The 17,536-nt window shown below is 36.7% G+C and overlaps 1 protein-coding gene across 1 annotated transcript in view; it reads left to right on the top strand.

The window, feature by feature from the left end:
- KIF14 (kinesin family member 14) overlaps positions 1-17,536 on the top strand; it is a 54,748-nt gene that overhangs the window by 34,493 nt on the left and 2,719 nt on the right. Inside the window, exons 21-28 of the mRNA XM_063426132.1 lie at positions 1,636-1,774; positions 2,015-2,115; positions 4,156-4,244; positions 7,782-8,027; positions 13,749-13,933; positions 15,270-15,422; positions 15,590-15,712; positions 16,804-16,878. Of these exons, the coding sequence (XP_063282202.1) occupies positions 1,636-1,774; positions 2,015-2,115; positions 4,156-4,244; positions 7,782-8,027; positions 13,749-13,933; positions 15,270-15,422; positions 15,590-15,712; positions 16,804-16,878 (1,111 nt within the window). The remainder of the gene's footprint in view (positions 1-1,635; positions 1,775-2,014; positions 2,116-4,155; positions 4,245-7,781; positions 8,028-13,748; positions 13,934-15,269; positions 15,423-15,589; positions 15,713-16,803; positions 16,879-17,536) is intronic.

Here is a 17,536-nt window from a genome sequence, read left to right as displayed (position 1 = left end):
AGTATTATTCATCATGAGAAATTAAGCAAGTGTACAATATGAAAAATACAATAATCAACATATTGCTTAAATACTTTGATAGTATAATCCAATGCAAATCCAGAATAACTCTAAAGCACCTAATTTGATTGTGTGCATAAAATAAGTAATCTCGTTCACCTGATCAATGCATCCCCCTTTTGTTGTGTCGAATGCAGAAAAATGTAAACACTTTTTGGATTAACTCTGAAAACTCTTGAATTAACATTAATTGCAGTGCTAGTGTAATGATGTATTAACTTTTTTTTTATATCCTTGTGATCCCTTGGGGAATATTTCAAGCACTTTTCATGAAGAAAAATATAACCTGGTTTATTTCTAAAGTTTAATTGATGCATGCTCAGCAAAAAACCTACTTAAAAGTAGGCAGAATGTTCCTAACGTCCTTATCTTGTGGATCTAAATATAAGGCTCTGAGAACTCATCGGCAAACATGAAAAGGAGACATTGCAAAAGATATTAGTCATAACTTAACAGTTAACTATAATTTACTGTTTAAGGTACATCCAGGCTGGAGTTGACCAACACTTTTTAAAGTATTGAAATATGTATGCAAAAAATACAATTTCAAACATAATGCACAAATAATTTTTGTTATTCTGACACTTTCTGTAAATCACCAGGCTGTGCAGCTTCTGCAGTGAGCTCTAGCCATGTCTTGTAGCTTATCAGATTTCTGAGCACTTCATGTTAAATCCCTGCATACATTACAACTCTCATCATAATGGTTTATAGGTCGATGACCGCAAATAAAGCAGATTTATTGTAATAAAGAGGGTATCTAGGGGTGTGCTTATGGAGCATGTTTTATATATGAATTTAATTAATATTAATGGCAAACTAAAAACTGGAGACCTTTAAGGCATTATGTAGATGAGTAAAAATGTCAAGAAAGAAATAACTTAAACTATTAAAATAAGGGTCTCCTCTTAAGCTGCTTCAACAAATTCATAGAGAAGTTACGGCTGCAGCAGTAAACTATGCCTGGGCAAGGAAGTGATTCTGCTGATCAAGAGGCTCTTATCTATTCAACACAGTCCAAACATAGCCAATATACAGCACAAGTTTATGGGTATGCTGTTAAGTTTCTCATTAGATCAGATGGTTAGACATGCTGAATACGTTGACAGCCATACTCCAGCCTACTGAGCGCTTCATTTGCAGTTTTGTGAACAGTACTGTACACGGAGTACCCCATCACGTGCACAGTTACCTCTTGCCTCCCTAAGCTATTTTAGATCAAGCAATGGCTTGGATGTACTGAGCTCAAGCAGAATGTGCATGTCCTAAAACTGTGTAGGACAGAGCAGGAAGTGTGGTTTACTCCTCTGATGTATGGCAGGCCGTAGCTATTGTGAGTTTTGCAAATTACTGAAATGACAAACCACAAAGTGAAATGATACATGGATGGGGACTTTCTTGCACCATAATAGTTATTTTTTATTTTTATAATTTGCTGTTCACATAAGACAAATCAGGGACTACACATTCTTTTTAATTGTGCTGGCGTTTCAGTAAATGTGCATTTTATATATTCCATGTTCAAGAAAACGCAGAAGTGATAGTGTCACTTTAATAATGGCATTCTATTTGTAGACATGATCCAACAGATAAGGAAAATGTACCGTACCACCCAGTACAAATAAAGGTCCGGAATCTGAAGCTAGGAATTGTAACCTTCTGGAGTGTGGAGAAGTTTGAAAATACCTTGGTTACGATGAAAGATTTGTATGAGGTACGTGGCAATCCACTGGTAAGTTCAGTACAGTATATGAAATTGGAAGGCTTTTTAGATGTGGATAATTATTGTATATATGTACTTTGTAAAGATGAGAACCCCTGGAAAGAAGGCTTGATATGTAACTGTGTGCATACAGATGACGTATGACTTTGTGGTTTTTAAAAGAACTCTGACCACTAAAAACCATTTCCATAGAGACCTAATATAGCACTGATATATCACTTTTAACAACAGAATAATGGGGGAGCAAAGGATGATGATTTGTTTTGTGACCATGAAGATGAATGGGAACCTGACTTAGAAAACCCGTCTGTGTCCAACATTTCTAGAAGAAGGTAAGGATCACACATCTGCTGTTTTTTTTTGACTAAGATTGTTTTGGAAGAGGAAAGTTCAGAATTAATTTTGTTGGGTAGCTAACAATTCTACTGAAAGGGACACTCTAAGCACCATGAGGTTATGGTGTCAGGTGGTCCCTTTCACTGTCCCCTTGTGCTTAGCTGCTTATAAATGCAGCATTATGAAATAATAATTGCGTTTATTTGCCCTTATCATCATGCAAAGTAATAACGAGCAAATTGCTTCCCCCAGCTTGTTCAGGTTCTTATATAAAACAAAAGAAATGACTGCGCCACCTCTCTAGAAACAGCTCTTAATACAAACGAATGCCTAGCAATATAGACTTTGTCTTTACCGTTAATTGTGTGAGATACTAAACAAGTGACCAGACAATACTACATATAATTAAACAAGTTGCATAGAAACCTAGAATGTGAACCATTTGGCCCATCTAGTCTGCCCAATTTTCAAAATACTTTTAATTAATCCATGGCCTTATCTTATAGTTAGGATAGCCTTTTGCCTATCCCACGCATGCTTAAACTCCCTCACTGTGTTAACCTCTACCACTTCAGCTGGAAGGCTATTCCATGCATCCACTACCCTCTCAGTAAAGTAATACTTCCTGATATTATTTTTAAACCTTTACCCCTCTAATTTAAGACTATTTCCTCTTGTTGGGGTAGTTTTTCTTATTTTAAATATAGTCTCCTCCTTTACTGTGACTTTTTTTTTTTTGTTCCAATGCATCATAAAAGTTTTTTTAAGTGATACTAAAAATAGGTGCATATGCACGAATAAAAACGTGACAAAAACCTATGAAAACGGTAAGATTGAAAATAATACAAATCGGTAACAGTAATCCAAATAGATAAAAATGGTTTCCACTTCCCTGTTTAGATGTCCACTGCCTCCTGTGTTGTAGTTACAGACCTACTGAATAGCATCTGGACAGCTTCTGACACTTTAGTGAAAAATCCTTGAGGTTCACTCTGGCAGGGATAGTGTAAAAATCCTTTGAAAAGAGCAACTTTTCAGCTCTCGCTTTACTGTGTGTGTGTGTATATATGTGTGTGTGTGTATATATATATATATATATAGTCTACACAACCATGTGTGCAGACTCTGTCCCATTATTTTGGTGCAGAATTATTTAAAGCTTATTACAAAAGAAAAACGAGTACATATTTAGCACAGACGGTTCTAATAAATGCACAACTGGTTTATCTTATATATGGCTTAATTTTAACAAGTGATCAGCCAAGTAACATACAGAATCTGCACACATGATTGTGCAGACAACCTATAGTGAAGTGAGAGCTGCAATTTTGTCATTGATAAAGCCAGCACAGGCAAAACGCGTTGGAGCAAACTTGCTCCTTTTCAAAGAATTTTTACACTCTCTCTGCCAGGTTCACTACCTCAAGGCCTGATTAAGTACTACACAGGAGGCAATGGACATCTAAACAGGGAAGTAGAAACAATTTTTTTTGTTTATCTATTATTTGGATTATTTTCAATCCTACAGTTTTTGTAAGTATCTGTCAAGTTTTTATTCTTGTTTTTGTTCCTGCATATGCACCTATTTTTAGTATCTCTTCAAAGTGTTTTTTAAATTTTATTTTTTTAATGATGCATTATCAATAAATGGTTTAATTTTATGTTGTATTGTCTGGTCACTTGTTCTTTATCTCACAAAGTCTATATTGCTGGGCATTAGTTTGTATTATGAACTATTTCTCGAGGGGTGGCACAGTCCTTTATTTTGTTTTATATATTTCCCATTGGATGTGTATAGGTTAGTGGTATTTTCCTATATAGGATTTGCAGCATCCCCTTTACTGTATTAGAAATATACAGTAGATCTGTAGATTTACAGATTGTTATCTTAGGTGCTTCATTCATACCTGCTGCAGAGCTGTGAACTATATATTCTATAAACCCATTACAATTTGTATGATCGTGTGCTCACTGTTATGGTGTAGCAGGATAGATGGTGCCTACTCAGTATAAATAATGCTTTCCCTAAATTGCAGAAGCCTAATGAAGAACAAAAGGATTTCTGGGTGCCTCTATGAAATCAGAGTTCACCCTATTCAGAGCTTACAGACTGGTCACAAATCAGGTAATTATGGAATTATCGAATGGGTACTTGTAAATGGCAAGAAAGGTAGTAGGGAGGAGTCTGGTACTATAGGCCAGTAAGCCTTACTTCAGTAGTGGGGAAAGTAATGGAAACCATGTTAAAGGATAGGATTGTTGAACCTCTAAAATCACATGGATTTCAAGATCAGAGACAACATGGGTTTACTTAAGGGAGATCATGCCAAACTAATCTTATTGATTTTTCTGATTGGGTAACTAAAATAACAGATCAGAGTGGTGCAGTAGACATTGCTTACCTAGATTCCAGTAAGTCTTTTGACACTTGCACATAGAAGGCTTATCAATAAACTGCAATCTTTGAGTTTGGATTCCAATATTGTTGAATGGGTAAGGCTGAGTGACAGGCAACAGAGGGTTGTAGTCAATGGAGTATATTCGAAGCTTGGGCTTGTCACCAGTGGGGTACCTCAGGGATCTGTACTTGGACCCATTCTCTTTAATATTTTTATTAGTGATATTGCAGAAGGTCTTGGTGGTAAGGTATGTCTTTTTGCTGATGATACTAAGATATGTAGCAGGGTTGATGTTCCAGGAAGGATAAGCCAAATGGAAAATGATTTCGGTAAGCTAGAAAAATGGTCAGAGTTGTGGCAGCTGACATTTAATGTGGATAAGTGCAAAATAATGCATCTTGGATGTAAAACCCCAAGGGCAGAGTACAGCATATTTGATAAAGTCCTAACCTCAACATCTGAGGAAAGGGATTTAAGGGTAATTACTTCAGATGACTTAAAGGTAGGTAGACCATGTAATAGAGCAGCAGGAAATGCTAGCCGAATGCTTGGTTGTATAGGGAGAGGTAATAGCAGTAGAAAGAGGGAAGTGCTCGTGCCATTGTATAGAACACTGGTGAGACCTCACTTGGAGTATTGTACACAGTACTGGAGACCGTATCTCCAGAAGGATATTGATACTTTAGAGAGAGTTCAGAGAAGGGCTACTAAACTGGTTCATGGATTGCAGGATAAAACTTACAAGGAAAGGTTAAAGGATCTTAACATGTATAGCTTGGGGGAAAGACGAGACATTGGGGGATATGATAGAAACTTTTAAATACATAAAGGGAATCAACACAGTAAAGGAGGAGACTATATTTAAAATAAGAAAAACTACCACAACAAGAGGACATAGTCTTAAATTAGAGGGGAAAAGGTTTAAAAATAATATCAGGAAGTATTACTTTACTGAGAGGGTAGTGGATACATGGAATAGCCTTCCAGCTGAAGTGGTAGAGGTTAACACAGTGAGGGAGTTTAACCCCTTAAGGACACATAACATGTGTGACATGTCATGATTCCCTTTTATTCCAGAAGTTTGGTCCTTAAGGGGTTAAGCATGCATGGGATAGGCATAAGGCTATCCTAGCTATAAGATAAGGACAGGGACTAATGAAAGTATTTAGAAAATTGGGCAGACTAGATGGGCCAAATGGTTCTTATCTGCCGTCACATTCTAGGTTTCTATGACCCTTTGCAAAGTTACTGCAGAAGTTGGGCAATCCTACAGGCAACGCTTTCTGTTGGTTCATAGGAGCCTGTTCGCCATTTTTGAAAACTGGATTATTTTTTATTTGGGAGTAAACTTTTTTTAAGGATTTCATCAGATTTTAGATAAAATAATACAGTTTACAATAAAGGTAAAACAGGGAAGAATGAAAACTTTTTTTAGTAAAGGAAACAAAGATATACTTATTTTTTTATCTGGTTTATCATTGCAAGGTTTCACAGTGGGTATACAGGGAGTGCAGAATTATTAGGCAAGTTGTATTTTTGAGGATTAATTTTATTATTGAACAACAACCATGTTCTCAATGAACCCAAAAAACTCATTAATATCAAAGCTGAATATTTTTCAAAGTTTTTAGTTTGTTTTTAGTTATAGCTATTTTAGGGGATTATCTGTGTGTGCAGGTGACTATTACTGTGCATAATTATTAGGCAACTTAACAAAAAACAAATATTTACCCATTTCAATTATTTATTTTTACCAGTGAAACCAATATAACATCTCAACATTCACAAATATACATTTCTGACATTCAAAAACATAACAAAAACAAATCAGTGACCAATATAGCCACCTTTCTTTGCAAGGACACTCAAAAGCCTGCCATCCATGGATTCTGTCAGTGTTTTGATCTGTTCACCATCAACATTGCGTGCAGAAGCAACCACAGCCTCCCAGACACTGTTCAGAGAGGTGTACTGTTTTCCCTCCTTGTAAATCTCACATTTGATGATGGACCACAGGTTCTCAATGGGGTTCAGATCAGGTGAACAAGGAGGCCATGTCATTAGATTTTCTTCTTTTATACCCTTTCTTGCCAGCCACGCTGTGGAGTACTTGGACGCGTGTGATGGAGCATTGTCCTGCATGAAAATCATGTTTTTCTTGAAGGATGCAGACTTCTTCCTGTACCACTGCTTGAAGAAGGTGTCTTCCAGAAACTGGCAGTAGGACTGGGAGTTGAGCTTGACTCCATCCTCAACCCGAGAAGGCCCCACAAGCTCATCTTTGATGATACCAGCCCAAACCAGTACTCCACCTCGCTGGCGTCTGAGTCGGACTGGAGCTCTCTGCCCTTTACCAATCCATCCATCTGGCCCATCAAGACTCACTCTCATTTCATCAGTCCATAAAACCTTAGAAAAATCAGTCTTGAGATATTTCTTGGCCCAGTCTTGACGTTTCAGCTTGTGTGTCTTGTTCAGTGGTGGTCGTCTTTCAGCCTTTCTTACCTTGGCCATGTCTCTGAGTATTGCACACCTTGTGCTTTTGGGCACTCCAGTGATGTTGCAGCTCTGAAATATGGCCAAACTGGTGGCAAGTGGCATCTTGGCAGCTGCACGCTTGACTTTTCTCAGTTCATGGGCAGTTATTTTGCGCCTTGGTTTTTCCACACGCTTCTTGCGACCCTGTTGACTATTTTGAATGAAACGCTTGATTGTTCGATGATCACGCTTCAGAAGCTTTGCAATTTTAAGAGTGCTGCATCCCTCTGCAAGATATCTCACTATTTTTGACTTTTCTGAGCCTGTCAAGTCCTTCTTTTGACCCATTTTGCCAAAGGAAAGGAGGTTGCCTAATAATTATGCACACCTGATATAGGGTGTTGATGTCATTAGACCACACCCCTTCTCATTACAGAGATGCACATCACCTAATATGCTTAATTGGTAGTAGGCTTTCGAGCCTATACAGCTTGGAGTAAGACAACATGCATAAAGAGGATGATGTGGTCAAAATACTAATTTGCCTAATAATTCTGCACTCCCTGTATGTCTGTCTATTAGGGTGGCTTGAATTATGATCTCTGATTAAGGGGCATATGAATAATTTCTTAACAAATGTGAATATTTGCTACATTTTTGTTTATTGATATTATAGACATAGGTCTGTTGTCATGAAGGTTTGCGCAACTATTTGCAGATTTTCCATGTAGGAAATGCGCTGTAATTTTGCAGCATGTTATTAATTTGTTCTCATTTATTAACAGGTCTAATGAACAAATCCACCAGTTTTCTAAGTAAATCTAGCAGTGTTTGCTCAAATACCCCAGATGCCTTCCTGCCTGGAATTTGTAAGGATTTGATTGGATCTGCCTTGGAATACCTGGGTCGAAGTCATGCTGATGAAAGTAACATGGCTGACAGTCTAATCCACTGTGTGTGTACTATATGTGCTGGGGTCCGTACCATCTCTCGAACATACGAAGAGCAAGATGCAGACAGCACAGATACCTGTAAGTGGCGTTACATAAAGGCAAGATGATATTTCATAAATAGAAATAAAAGGGAATGGTGAGGGAAAAAAAGTACACAGTGCGTTTGTTAATTCCAATGTAAATTGCAAAGCTTATTTTCTGTCCATTTATTTATCCATCAGACTTTAGTCTACCTGGAAAAAAAACATTACAAATGTTACATAGATACATAGCTGAAAAGAGACTTGCGTCCATCAAGTTCACCCTTCACTAAAAAAAACAATGAAATAGATACAGGGTAAAGATTCAATTTAAATGAGTGAACTCTGGGCAGCAACACTTTAAAAAATATATATTTTTTTTAAATCCACATTACACCAGTCATACATTTGTACAAGCGATCTGTAATAAGCAAATACGTACGTCAAGGATAGGTGTGCCCCAATATAAAAATCACAAGACAAACCATCAAAGATTTATTTATTTACTTTTTATGTAATGTAACAGAAATAAAAACAAAATGAGAAAAATATGGTTATATTAACATTGGTATTCATATTATTCTGTTGGGTGAAAAACAAATATTTTCTTTGTTTTTATACATAATTCCCAATTAAGAAAATAGAGCACTTGAGAAAAATAGCTGGACTTGCCACTTTGTACTGTGCTTAGGACCATGTGAATACCTGAATAAAAGGTAAAGGATAGTTAGAAAGAGAGAAGTAATGAGAGTGAAGGAAAGAGTTGGCTCAGTGAATCAGGGTGGGTTTAGGGGCTGATTTAACTCCACACTCTAGTCTATCCAATCACTGTCCACTTATTATTTGTATCAATGCCGTGGTGAGGGGAAAGCGGGCAAATAATAAAAGGACAGTGATTGGCTATGGACGAAGTCATGTCAGCAATTCAACTCCTACTGATATTTTATTGGCTATACTGAGTTTGTATCCTGAGTACTTAAATCAAGATGTCTTGTGAAAAAGGCATGAGGGGCTAAGGGCAGGAGATATCTTGCAGAAAACAGCAAATTCTTTTAGGTTTCCTATATAATTTGAATGTGGATAAAAATACAGCACGACTCTGAGGCCATAACCTCTCAAATGCACTTAAGATTTGTGGTTGCCTAGAGTGTCCCTTTTAAGGTGGCCACACAACAACCAGTCCATCTAACATGCATGGTGTATAGAATCCAGGAGCTAACTAGTGATGATGGCTCAAATCACAGTGGTACAGAATAATAGAGGTAGATAATATAATAAACACTGAATGCAAAAAATATATAGTGAATACTAAATATAAAAAAGGTACTGGGCCTTTAAGAAATAGATGCAAGTAGTAAAAACAAATAACTAGAATAAATATAAAAACAGAGTAAAATAGAATAAAAATATGTTAAAAAGAAGAATGAATATAGAACAGATAAGATATATCTATATAGATATAGATATAGATATAGGTATAGAAATAGATATAGATATAGATATAGAAAAGGAAAAAGATGAATGAACTAGTCGATATGCAGTAGATATATGTGCAGTGCAAATCTCTCTATCCCTGATAATATACAGGGTAGCTGAAGTTTGCTCCAAATATTATACTTTGTAATAGGCAAAGATAAAAATAGTTGTTAAAAAATTGTAAGCACTCTTTAGATTATTAGCAATACAGTACATGGAACTGTATGCTGTGGCAAAACAAACAATGTATCGCTTAAGATTGTAGACAATGATAAAATGAAAGAAAAAACTGGATATATTAAAAAACAGTTGATTAAACAAATTAATAAAAGATTAAAAATAGCAAAAAATACAGGTCAGTTTAAGTTCATGTAGAGATTACCAGTCTTATACAAGTGAAAAATGTCCAAAGACCCTCGGATTGGGCCAGGATGGATGCAGATTGTACTGGCAAATAGCCTCCTGGAATCCGACTGCCGGTGAGGGCAGCGTGTAAGTCAGTGTGTGCGTCCCAGCACAGACCTCACTCAGGGGGATGTGCACAACAGACAATCTCGGTTCGCTAGTCGACCAAAGGTCCTGAACAGATGTAATCTTGTGCTGGTGAATACTGACAGAATCTGTGTCAGAATTTGCTTGTGATGTCGTACACGTTTCGTAGGGAAGCGCCCTACTTCTTCAGAGACGGGATATGGATCATTGCTACAATCTTTCTTTAAATACACATTGTGCTAATTGTTAATTGTTAATAGAAGTGTCATTATATTAACAATCTGATTTTATAATGTCAAAGCTTACATAAAAACATACATTTCAATATATATATATACACACACATATGTAAGATGGTACAAGAAATATATATATGATGGTGCAAAAAAAATATATATAAATGTAAAAATGTTAAGATATGAAGAGAAATAGAAGGAAAAAGGACCTATTTATGACATTCCAATAGATGAACTGCAATTTAATGTTAAAGGACCACTATAGGCACCCAGGCCACTTCAGCTTGTGCCAGGGTGCCTGGTCCATCTAGGATTAACCCTTTTTTTTTTATTCTAAACATAGCAGTTTCAGAGAAACTGCTATGTTTACACTGAGGGTTAATCCAGCCTCTAGAGCCTCTAGTGGCTGTCTCATTGACAGCCGCTAGAGGCGCTTGCGTGCTTCTCTGTGAAAATCACAGTGAGAAGACGCCAGCGTCCATAGGAAAGCATTGTAAATTCTTTCCTATGAACTGGCTGAATGTGCGCGCGGCTCCTGCCGCGCATGCACATTCAGCCGATGACGTCGCGAGGAAGGAGGAGAGGAGGAGGAAGGCTCCCCGCCTGGAGCTGGAGAAAGGTGAGATTTTAACCCCTTCCTCTCTCCAGAGCCCGGCGGGAGGGGGACCCTGACGGTGGGGGCACCCTCAGGGCACTATAGTGCCAGGAAAACGAGTGTTTTCCTGGCACTTTGTGGTCCTTTAAGATAAAAGAAAAGAGAAAGAAAAGAGAAAAAAACAACTTCATAATACATTATTGAGTGATTACATGATATAACATATCGTGATGTGAGGTCTAGTTGGAATAAATTTGGCATAAAACACTATAGTCACCTAAATTACTTTAGCTAAATAAAGCAGTTTTAGTGTATAGATCATTCCCCTGCAATTTCACTGCTCAATTCACTGTAATTTAGGAGTTAAATCACTTTGTTTCGGTTTATGCAGCCCTAGCCACACCTCCCCTGGCTATGATTGACAGAGCCTGCATGAAAAAAAAAAAAACTGGTTTCACTTTCAAACAGATGTAATTTACCTTAAATAATTGTATCTCAATCTCTAAACTGAACTTTAATCACATACAGGAGGCTCTTGCAGGGTCTAGCAAGCTATTAACCTAAGAAAATCTTAATTAAACAGAACTTGCAATAAAGAAAGCCCAAATAGGGCTCTCTTTACAGGAAGTGTTTATAGAAGGCTGTGCAAGTCACATGCAGGGAGGTGAGACTAGGGTTCATAAACAAAGGGATTTAACTCCTAAATGGCAGAGGATTGAGCAGTGAGGCTGCAGGGGCATGTTCTATACACCAAAACTGCTTTATTAAGCTAAAGTTGTTCAGGTGACTATAGTGTCCCTTTAAATAAATAAAACAGTCACATATACTATTAAGGTGCATTGAAGATACATTTATGTTATCACTCAATAATGTATTATGAAGTAGTTTTTTTTCTTTCTTTTCTTTCTCTTTTCTTTTATCTTAACATTAAATTGCAGTTCATCTATTGGAATGTCATAATTAGGTCCTTTTTCCTTCTATTTTTATTCATATCTTAACATTTTTGTCTGTGTGTATATGTGTATGTGTGTATATATAAATATAACTTATAAATTAAAAAGCTTTAATAAGCTCTAATATGCTATTTACCGACCCCAATGGATCCTAGGATCTAAGATCTGCCTTTAACTAATTGTTGACATTTTTTTCATTTTTTATTATTTAATTGAATATAGCTCAATTCATTTCTCGTTTCACTTTCAGTTTTTTTCACGATCGGGCACTGTTATTGTTGATTTGTGCTTTCACAGCGGTTCCATGGCAACGGCTACACACGTTGCTATGGCAGCGACGTAATCGTTGCGTTACTACGCATGGACCGGGGGTTAACGTAGGGTCACAAGGCAGTGCGCGCATGCGCGGTGTTCAGCGGTGAACGCCGGCGAGTAAGCACATCACCTGGGGTAAGTTATTCTAATTAATGTAATGTCCTATATATTTGAGATGTTTTTCATGTAATGTTTGTATCACTTGATCTTGAAGGTCCCTGTGTGGACCGAAACGTCGATCTTCTTTTTTTCTACCTTCGATGGAATAAACACCATTTGAATTCATAAAGTCCGTGAGTGCAGCTTGCTTTACTTTATTTAACTATATATATATATGTATGTATGTATATGTATGTGTATATATATATATATATATATATATATATATATAATATTTGTACCATCTTACATATGTGTGTATATATATTGAAATGTGTGTTTTTATGTAAGCTTTGACATTATAAAATCAGATTGTTAATATAATGACACTTCTATTAACAATTAGCACAATGTGTATTTAAAGAAAGATTGTAGCAATGATCCTTATCCCGTCTCTGAAGAAGTAGGGCACTTCCTTACGAAACGCGTAAGACATCACAAGCAAATTCTGACACAGATTCTGTCAGTATTCACCAGCACAAGATTACATCCGTCCAGGACCTTTGGTCGACTAGCGAACCGAGATTGTCTGTCTGTTGTGCACGTCCCCCGGAGTGAGGTCTGTGCTGGGACGCACACACTGACTTACACGCCGCCCTAACCGGCAGTCGGATTCCAGGAGGCTATTTGCCAGTACAATCTGCATCCATCCTAGCCCAATCCAAGGGTCTTTGGACATGTTTAACTTGTATAAGACTGGTAATATCTACATGAACTTAAACTGACCTGTATTTTTTGATATTTTTAATTTTTTATGAATTTGTTTAATAAACTGGTTTTTTAATATATCCAGTTTTTTTTCTTTCATTTTATCATTGTCTACAATCCTACGCGATACATTGTTTGTTTTGCTACAGCATACAGTTCCATGTACTGTATTGCTGATAATCTAAAGAGTGCTTACAATTTTTTAACAACTATTTTTATCTTTGCCCATTACAAAATATAATATTTGGAGCAAACTTCAGCTACCCTGTATATTATCAGGGATAGAGAGATTTGCACTGCACATATATCTACTGCATATCGACTAGTTCATTCATCTTTTTCCTTTTCTATATATATTTCTTATCTGTTCTATATTCATTCTTCTTTTTAACATATTTTTATTCTATTTTACTCTGTTTTTATATTTATTCTAGTTATTTGTTTTTACTACTTGCATCTATTTCTTAAAGGCCCAGTACCTTTTTTATATTTAGTATTCACTATATATTTTTTGCATTCCGTGTTTATTATATTCTCTACCTCTATTATTCTGTACCACTGTGATTTGAGCCATCATCACTAGTTAGCTCCTGGATTTTATACACCATTCTTTTGAGTGTTCCTCTTGTCACTTTTCTATATAGGTTCTAGTGAATCCCTATTATTCCAGTTTGAGCTATCTGGTGTTAGTCTGACTCCCTCTCCTCTGTGTGTTACACTAGGTACACCAGAACTGCCAGTTCCCATCTAACATGCATGCATACTTCCTAGCCACTCGTATGCATATGAAAACCCCAAACTGTTCCAATATCCAGTGTGATCACCTTCTCTTATGTCCTTTTCAGTATTCCTGGTTAATCGTGAGGCCCAAGCTCATAGCATCCAGCTGACTTCTGCATTTCAGCAGTTGGTGCTGATGACGAAGCTTTGGATAGACCTTTTCCCGGCCAATGAGCAAAGTGCGAAACCTGTGGTTGTCTTGGGGTTGTGCATCAAGAAGCTTGGGGGATATCTACAGCTCCTGCTACAGGTGAAACAGCATGGGCAGAATGGGAGACCTGGACAAAAGATGTCTCTGCTAACTGTTGATTGCAAGTAGTGCATTGGTCTGTACACTTGTATAACGGTGACCGTGGACAGCTGTGTCAAAGCTGGAAAATAATTAATATAGGTCTTTTTGATCACTGAATGTATAAAATAACGTATGTTTAAAATTATATCTTGATTATAAGTTTTCATATTCTACTACATCTCCACATATCACTGACCTGATATATGCCAAGGTTTCCAGTTCTGACCCTCCAGTTTTTGTTGGATTCTCTGCCAATCTGACTGCTGCTAGTTGGAGGTGCATCCTTGGTGTGTACCATGTTTTTAATAATTATATTAAAAAAAAGTATTTAAATCACTTTACTCAATATTAAACGGTTATGTTTATACTTACTGGGTTAAACAGCTCTTATTTGTTAAAAGCCAGGCGCCCTGTGATTTATTATCTATTGTTTGCTTTCATGTTCTAATCTTCTTCCTGTTTAGGCAGAATTCTGCCTCCCCCACTCACCTTCCATAACAACAAACCGCCTCGCCGTATATCTGTGGTTTGTAGCAGCTAAATTAGAAACTGGTGAAACGCACAATTAAGAGGAAATAATTATTGGAAATACTTACACAATACATTTGGGTGAAGTTAAAATAAAGTTTTTGATGGTTTGTGGCACTCTATGTAATTGAGAGAAGAAAATAAAACCCATTCTACCGTGTGTGTGTGTTCACTACACTGAGAATCATCCAGGGAGATTTAAATGTTAAACAAGAGTATCAGAATTGGAAAACATTTATTTATTTTTTCCTTTTTTCAGTTCGCTTATTTTGACCTAAAATTTAAATTCCCAGACCAATTCCTCGTAACAGTTTGTTAGAACAGGATAATTTATTTAAAGCATAGCTGTTGCATGCGTCTTTTTTTAAATTTTTTTATATCTTCTCCCAAGTATATTTTATAAAACTGAAACACCCCTGATTATGTTTTACAATATTTATCTGCCACGTGTTGATCTTGTGTTAGAGAAAGAAGGTATGTCATTTATTTAAAGAGGGTATCTGTAAAAAAACATTTTAACAAGCGGATACCACGGTGGCTGTGTGCTGTTACAACTTTTTTTTCTTTTTTAAAGGGGAAAGTCCGCCCAATATTTTCTATTTATTTTTATATGTCAAGTTTGTTTTATGTCACTGTCCTGGTCAAAATGAAGAATTTATACTTTTGTTTATCATTAAATATTTTTTCTTATAATGTATCATTAATTTTTTATTTTTTTTTGCTTGACTGTCTACTTTAATGATGTTGCCCATTATCATTATTGTAGGGCTGCTGTTCTGATATTCCATCCATGGTTGTGGAAGCAAGAGACAAGACGAGCCAAACTGGAGAACAAATTCTACAGAACATAGGCCATTTGGCTGCACTGACCGTGACTGAATTACATCTTCCAGAACAGAAACTGGAAGATTGCCTGCAGGTACATGGTCTGCTTGTGGTTTTTAAAGAGCAAGTGTTGTAGGGTTGTGTATGTTTGTTTGACCACTTTTTATGTACGCAAGAAATTAAAATGTTTGGGTACTAACATGCTATGCTGTCTCCCAACGTTAGAATAATTGAGCTCTCTGTACTTATCATGCGTTTTAGAAAGCCTGTTCTCGTGCCCTTTGTGATGGGGTGTTGATTGGATGTAAATACGTCATTGATGTTGGTATAAAGACTATCAATACCATGCAAGGAGAAATTCAGAAATGCAGCGTTCGCAAAGAGGTAAATCATGGATCTGTTATCATGTAGCATATTGTATGTAAACCCGTCAGGATCACCATACATTTTAAAGTAGGGCTGTTATGTGCTTGCATTGAATTACTTACTAAGGTAGTTGTTTAATGCAGGATGTCAGAGCTGCCATTTTGTTTCACATTCTTATAAATGTTTTATTTCAGCAAGTGTGAATTGGTGATGTGTTATTTACACTCCTACACATTTTCCTTTCAGTCACAAATATCGCTAATGACTCTGCTTTAGGAATTGAATGCAGTTTTGTGCAGTTTGAGTTACAAACTCGCAAACACTCTATGTATTAGGGTAACATTAAGGAATTTCTAGAAGTGTCACATGCATATTTTTCCTGTATGATGTGCAGAGGGGTAGGGTAGGCTTAAAATGCAATCTGTATATTTCCCTTAGGGGTCTAAAAGAACGATACGTTTATTATTTGCAAAATGTAAATATTACAATTTTCTAGGCCAATTCTTGGTATTCACAGAACAAGATTCGTAAAGTAGACAAAGTGTAAAATGTGTAGTGTAGGTGCAAATGGACTTAGATGGGCATGTTTTTATTTTTTATACAGACTATTGGGGTATAAAATAGCACAACCTTGGCAAAAAAGTACATGTCGTCATTTACTAAACAACTGGTTATCAGTAAGTGTGTCCACTTGGCTTGTAAACTATGATCTCTTTTATTGAAGTAATGCCCCTTCCCCCCCCCCCTCCTTAGAAGCAGAATACCATAAAAATAACCCAGGTTGATGGGACACACATCCCAAATCGGAACTGTCGCGTCAAATCTAGGAAACCTTGGATGTATGGCTGTCTTGGTTTGTTTATAGCTATGAGAATTTTGTAATTAGATCCATCATAATCTTTATCACCAGGCCTACTAGGGTCTGCACTGTATCAATGTATTTGGTTTTTCTTCATGATGCCACAAAGTGGACACAAACCTGCGTACCTTCTCCTACAGCATGACTTATGGATCAGTAAGATCATTGTTTGCCTTTCTGCATCTAGCATGTGAAAACTATTTTATTTATTGTTAACCTGGTTGTTTTTTCTCTGTGGCTATCTTGATAGGTCGATACAGAAATTAGGAAGAATTTGGTTTCATTGTCCATCTTTCTACATAATAGCCTAGCAAGTTGTGAAAAGGTATGATATGTCCTGTATTCATAAAAATAAGATTGTAACAAAACCGTGGATCTGTCACCACAATGACCGAAAAAATCTACTCTGAAGAGATTTTCTGTAGTGTTTTCTATGTGGGAAGGGATGGATCTAGACAGCTTGGGTTATCTGAGAAGCAGGTTAAGCCATTAAGAAACAATATATATATAAATTTTCTTGGACTCACGCTTGAAGTATCCCTAAAATTCGGGTGCTAGCATGCCATGGCTAGAGTTATGTATCCATCCAAAATGGGCAGGAGCACTCACTTGCTAAAAATCTAAAATTTATTGGAACATCTTTAAAAACGATCAACGTTTCAGTCCTGCACAGAGGACTTTCATCAGGATCAAAGATAAATGAAATACAAACAGTAATTACATATATACACAGAGCTATCAATCTAAATGACTTACCCCCAGGTGAAATGCTGTGTGTGACCGGTGTCCTGCCGTTCCCAGTGCGCATGCACGAATAAGCTCCGCCCCAAAAATGACGTCATTGCGTATTGATGTTCAAACCGTCTCCATGGTGAAGCGAATAAAATAGTGTGATCCAATGGACGAACAATGTGTAATGAAACCATGGCATAAGTGCTGTGATAATATAGGCAGTGACAATAAAGTACCATTGCATTATTGCT

Source organism: Pelobates fuscus, chromosome 7 (genome assembly GCF_036172605.1).
Source record: "Pelobates fuscus isolate aPelFus1 chromosome 7, aPelFus1.pri, whole genome shotgun sequence".
NCBI classification, from domain to species: domain Eukaryota; kingdom Metazoa; phylum Chordata; class Amphibia; order Anura; family Pelobatidae; genus Pelobates; species Pelobates fuscus.
The sequence above is the reverse complement of the archived record's forward strand: the minus strand, read 5'-3'. Positions and strand labels throughout refer to the sequence as shown.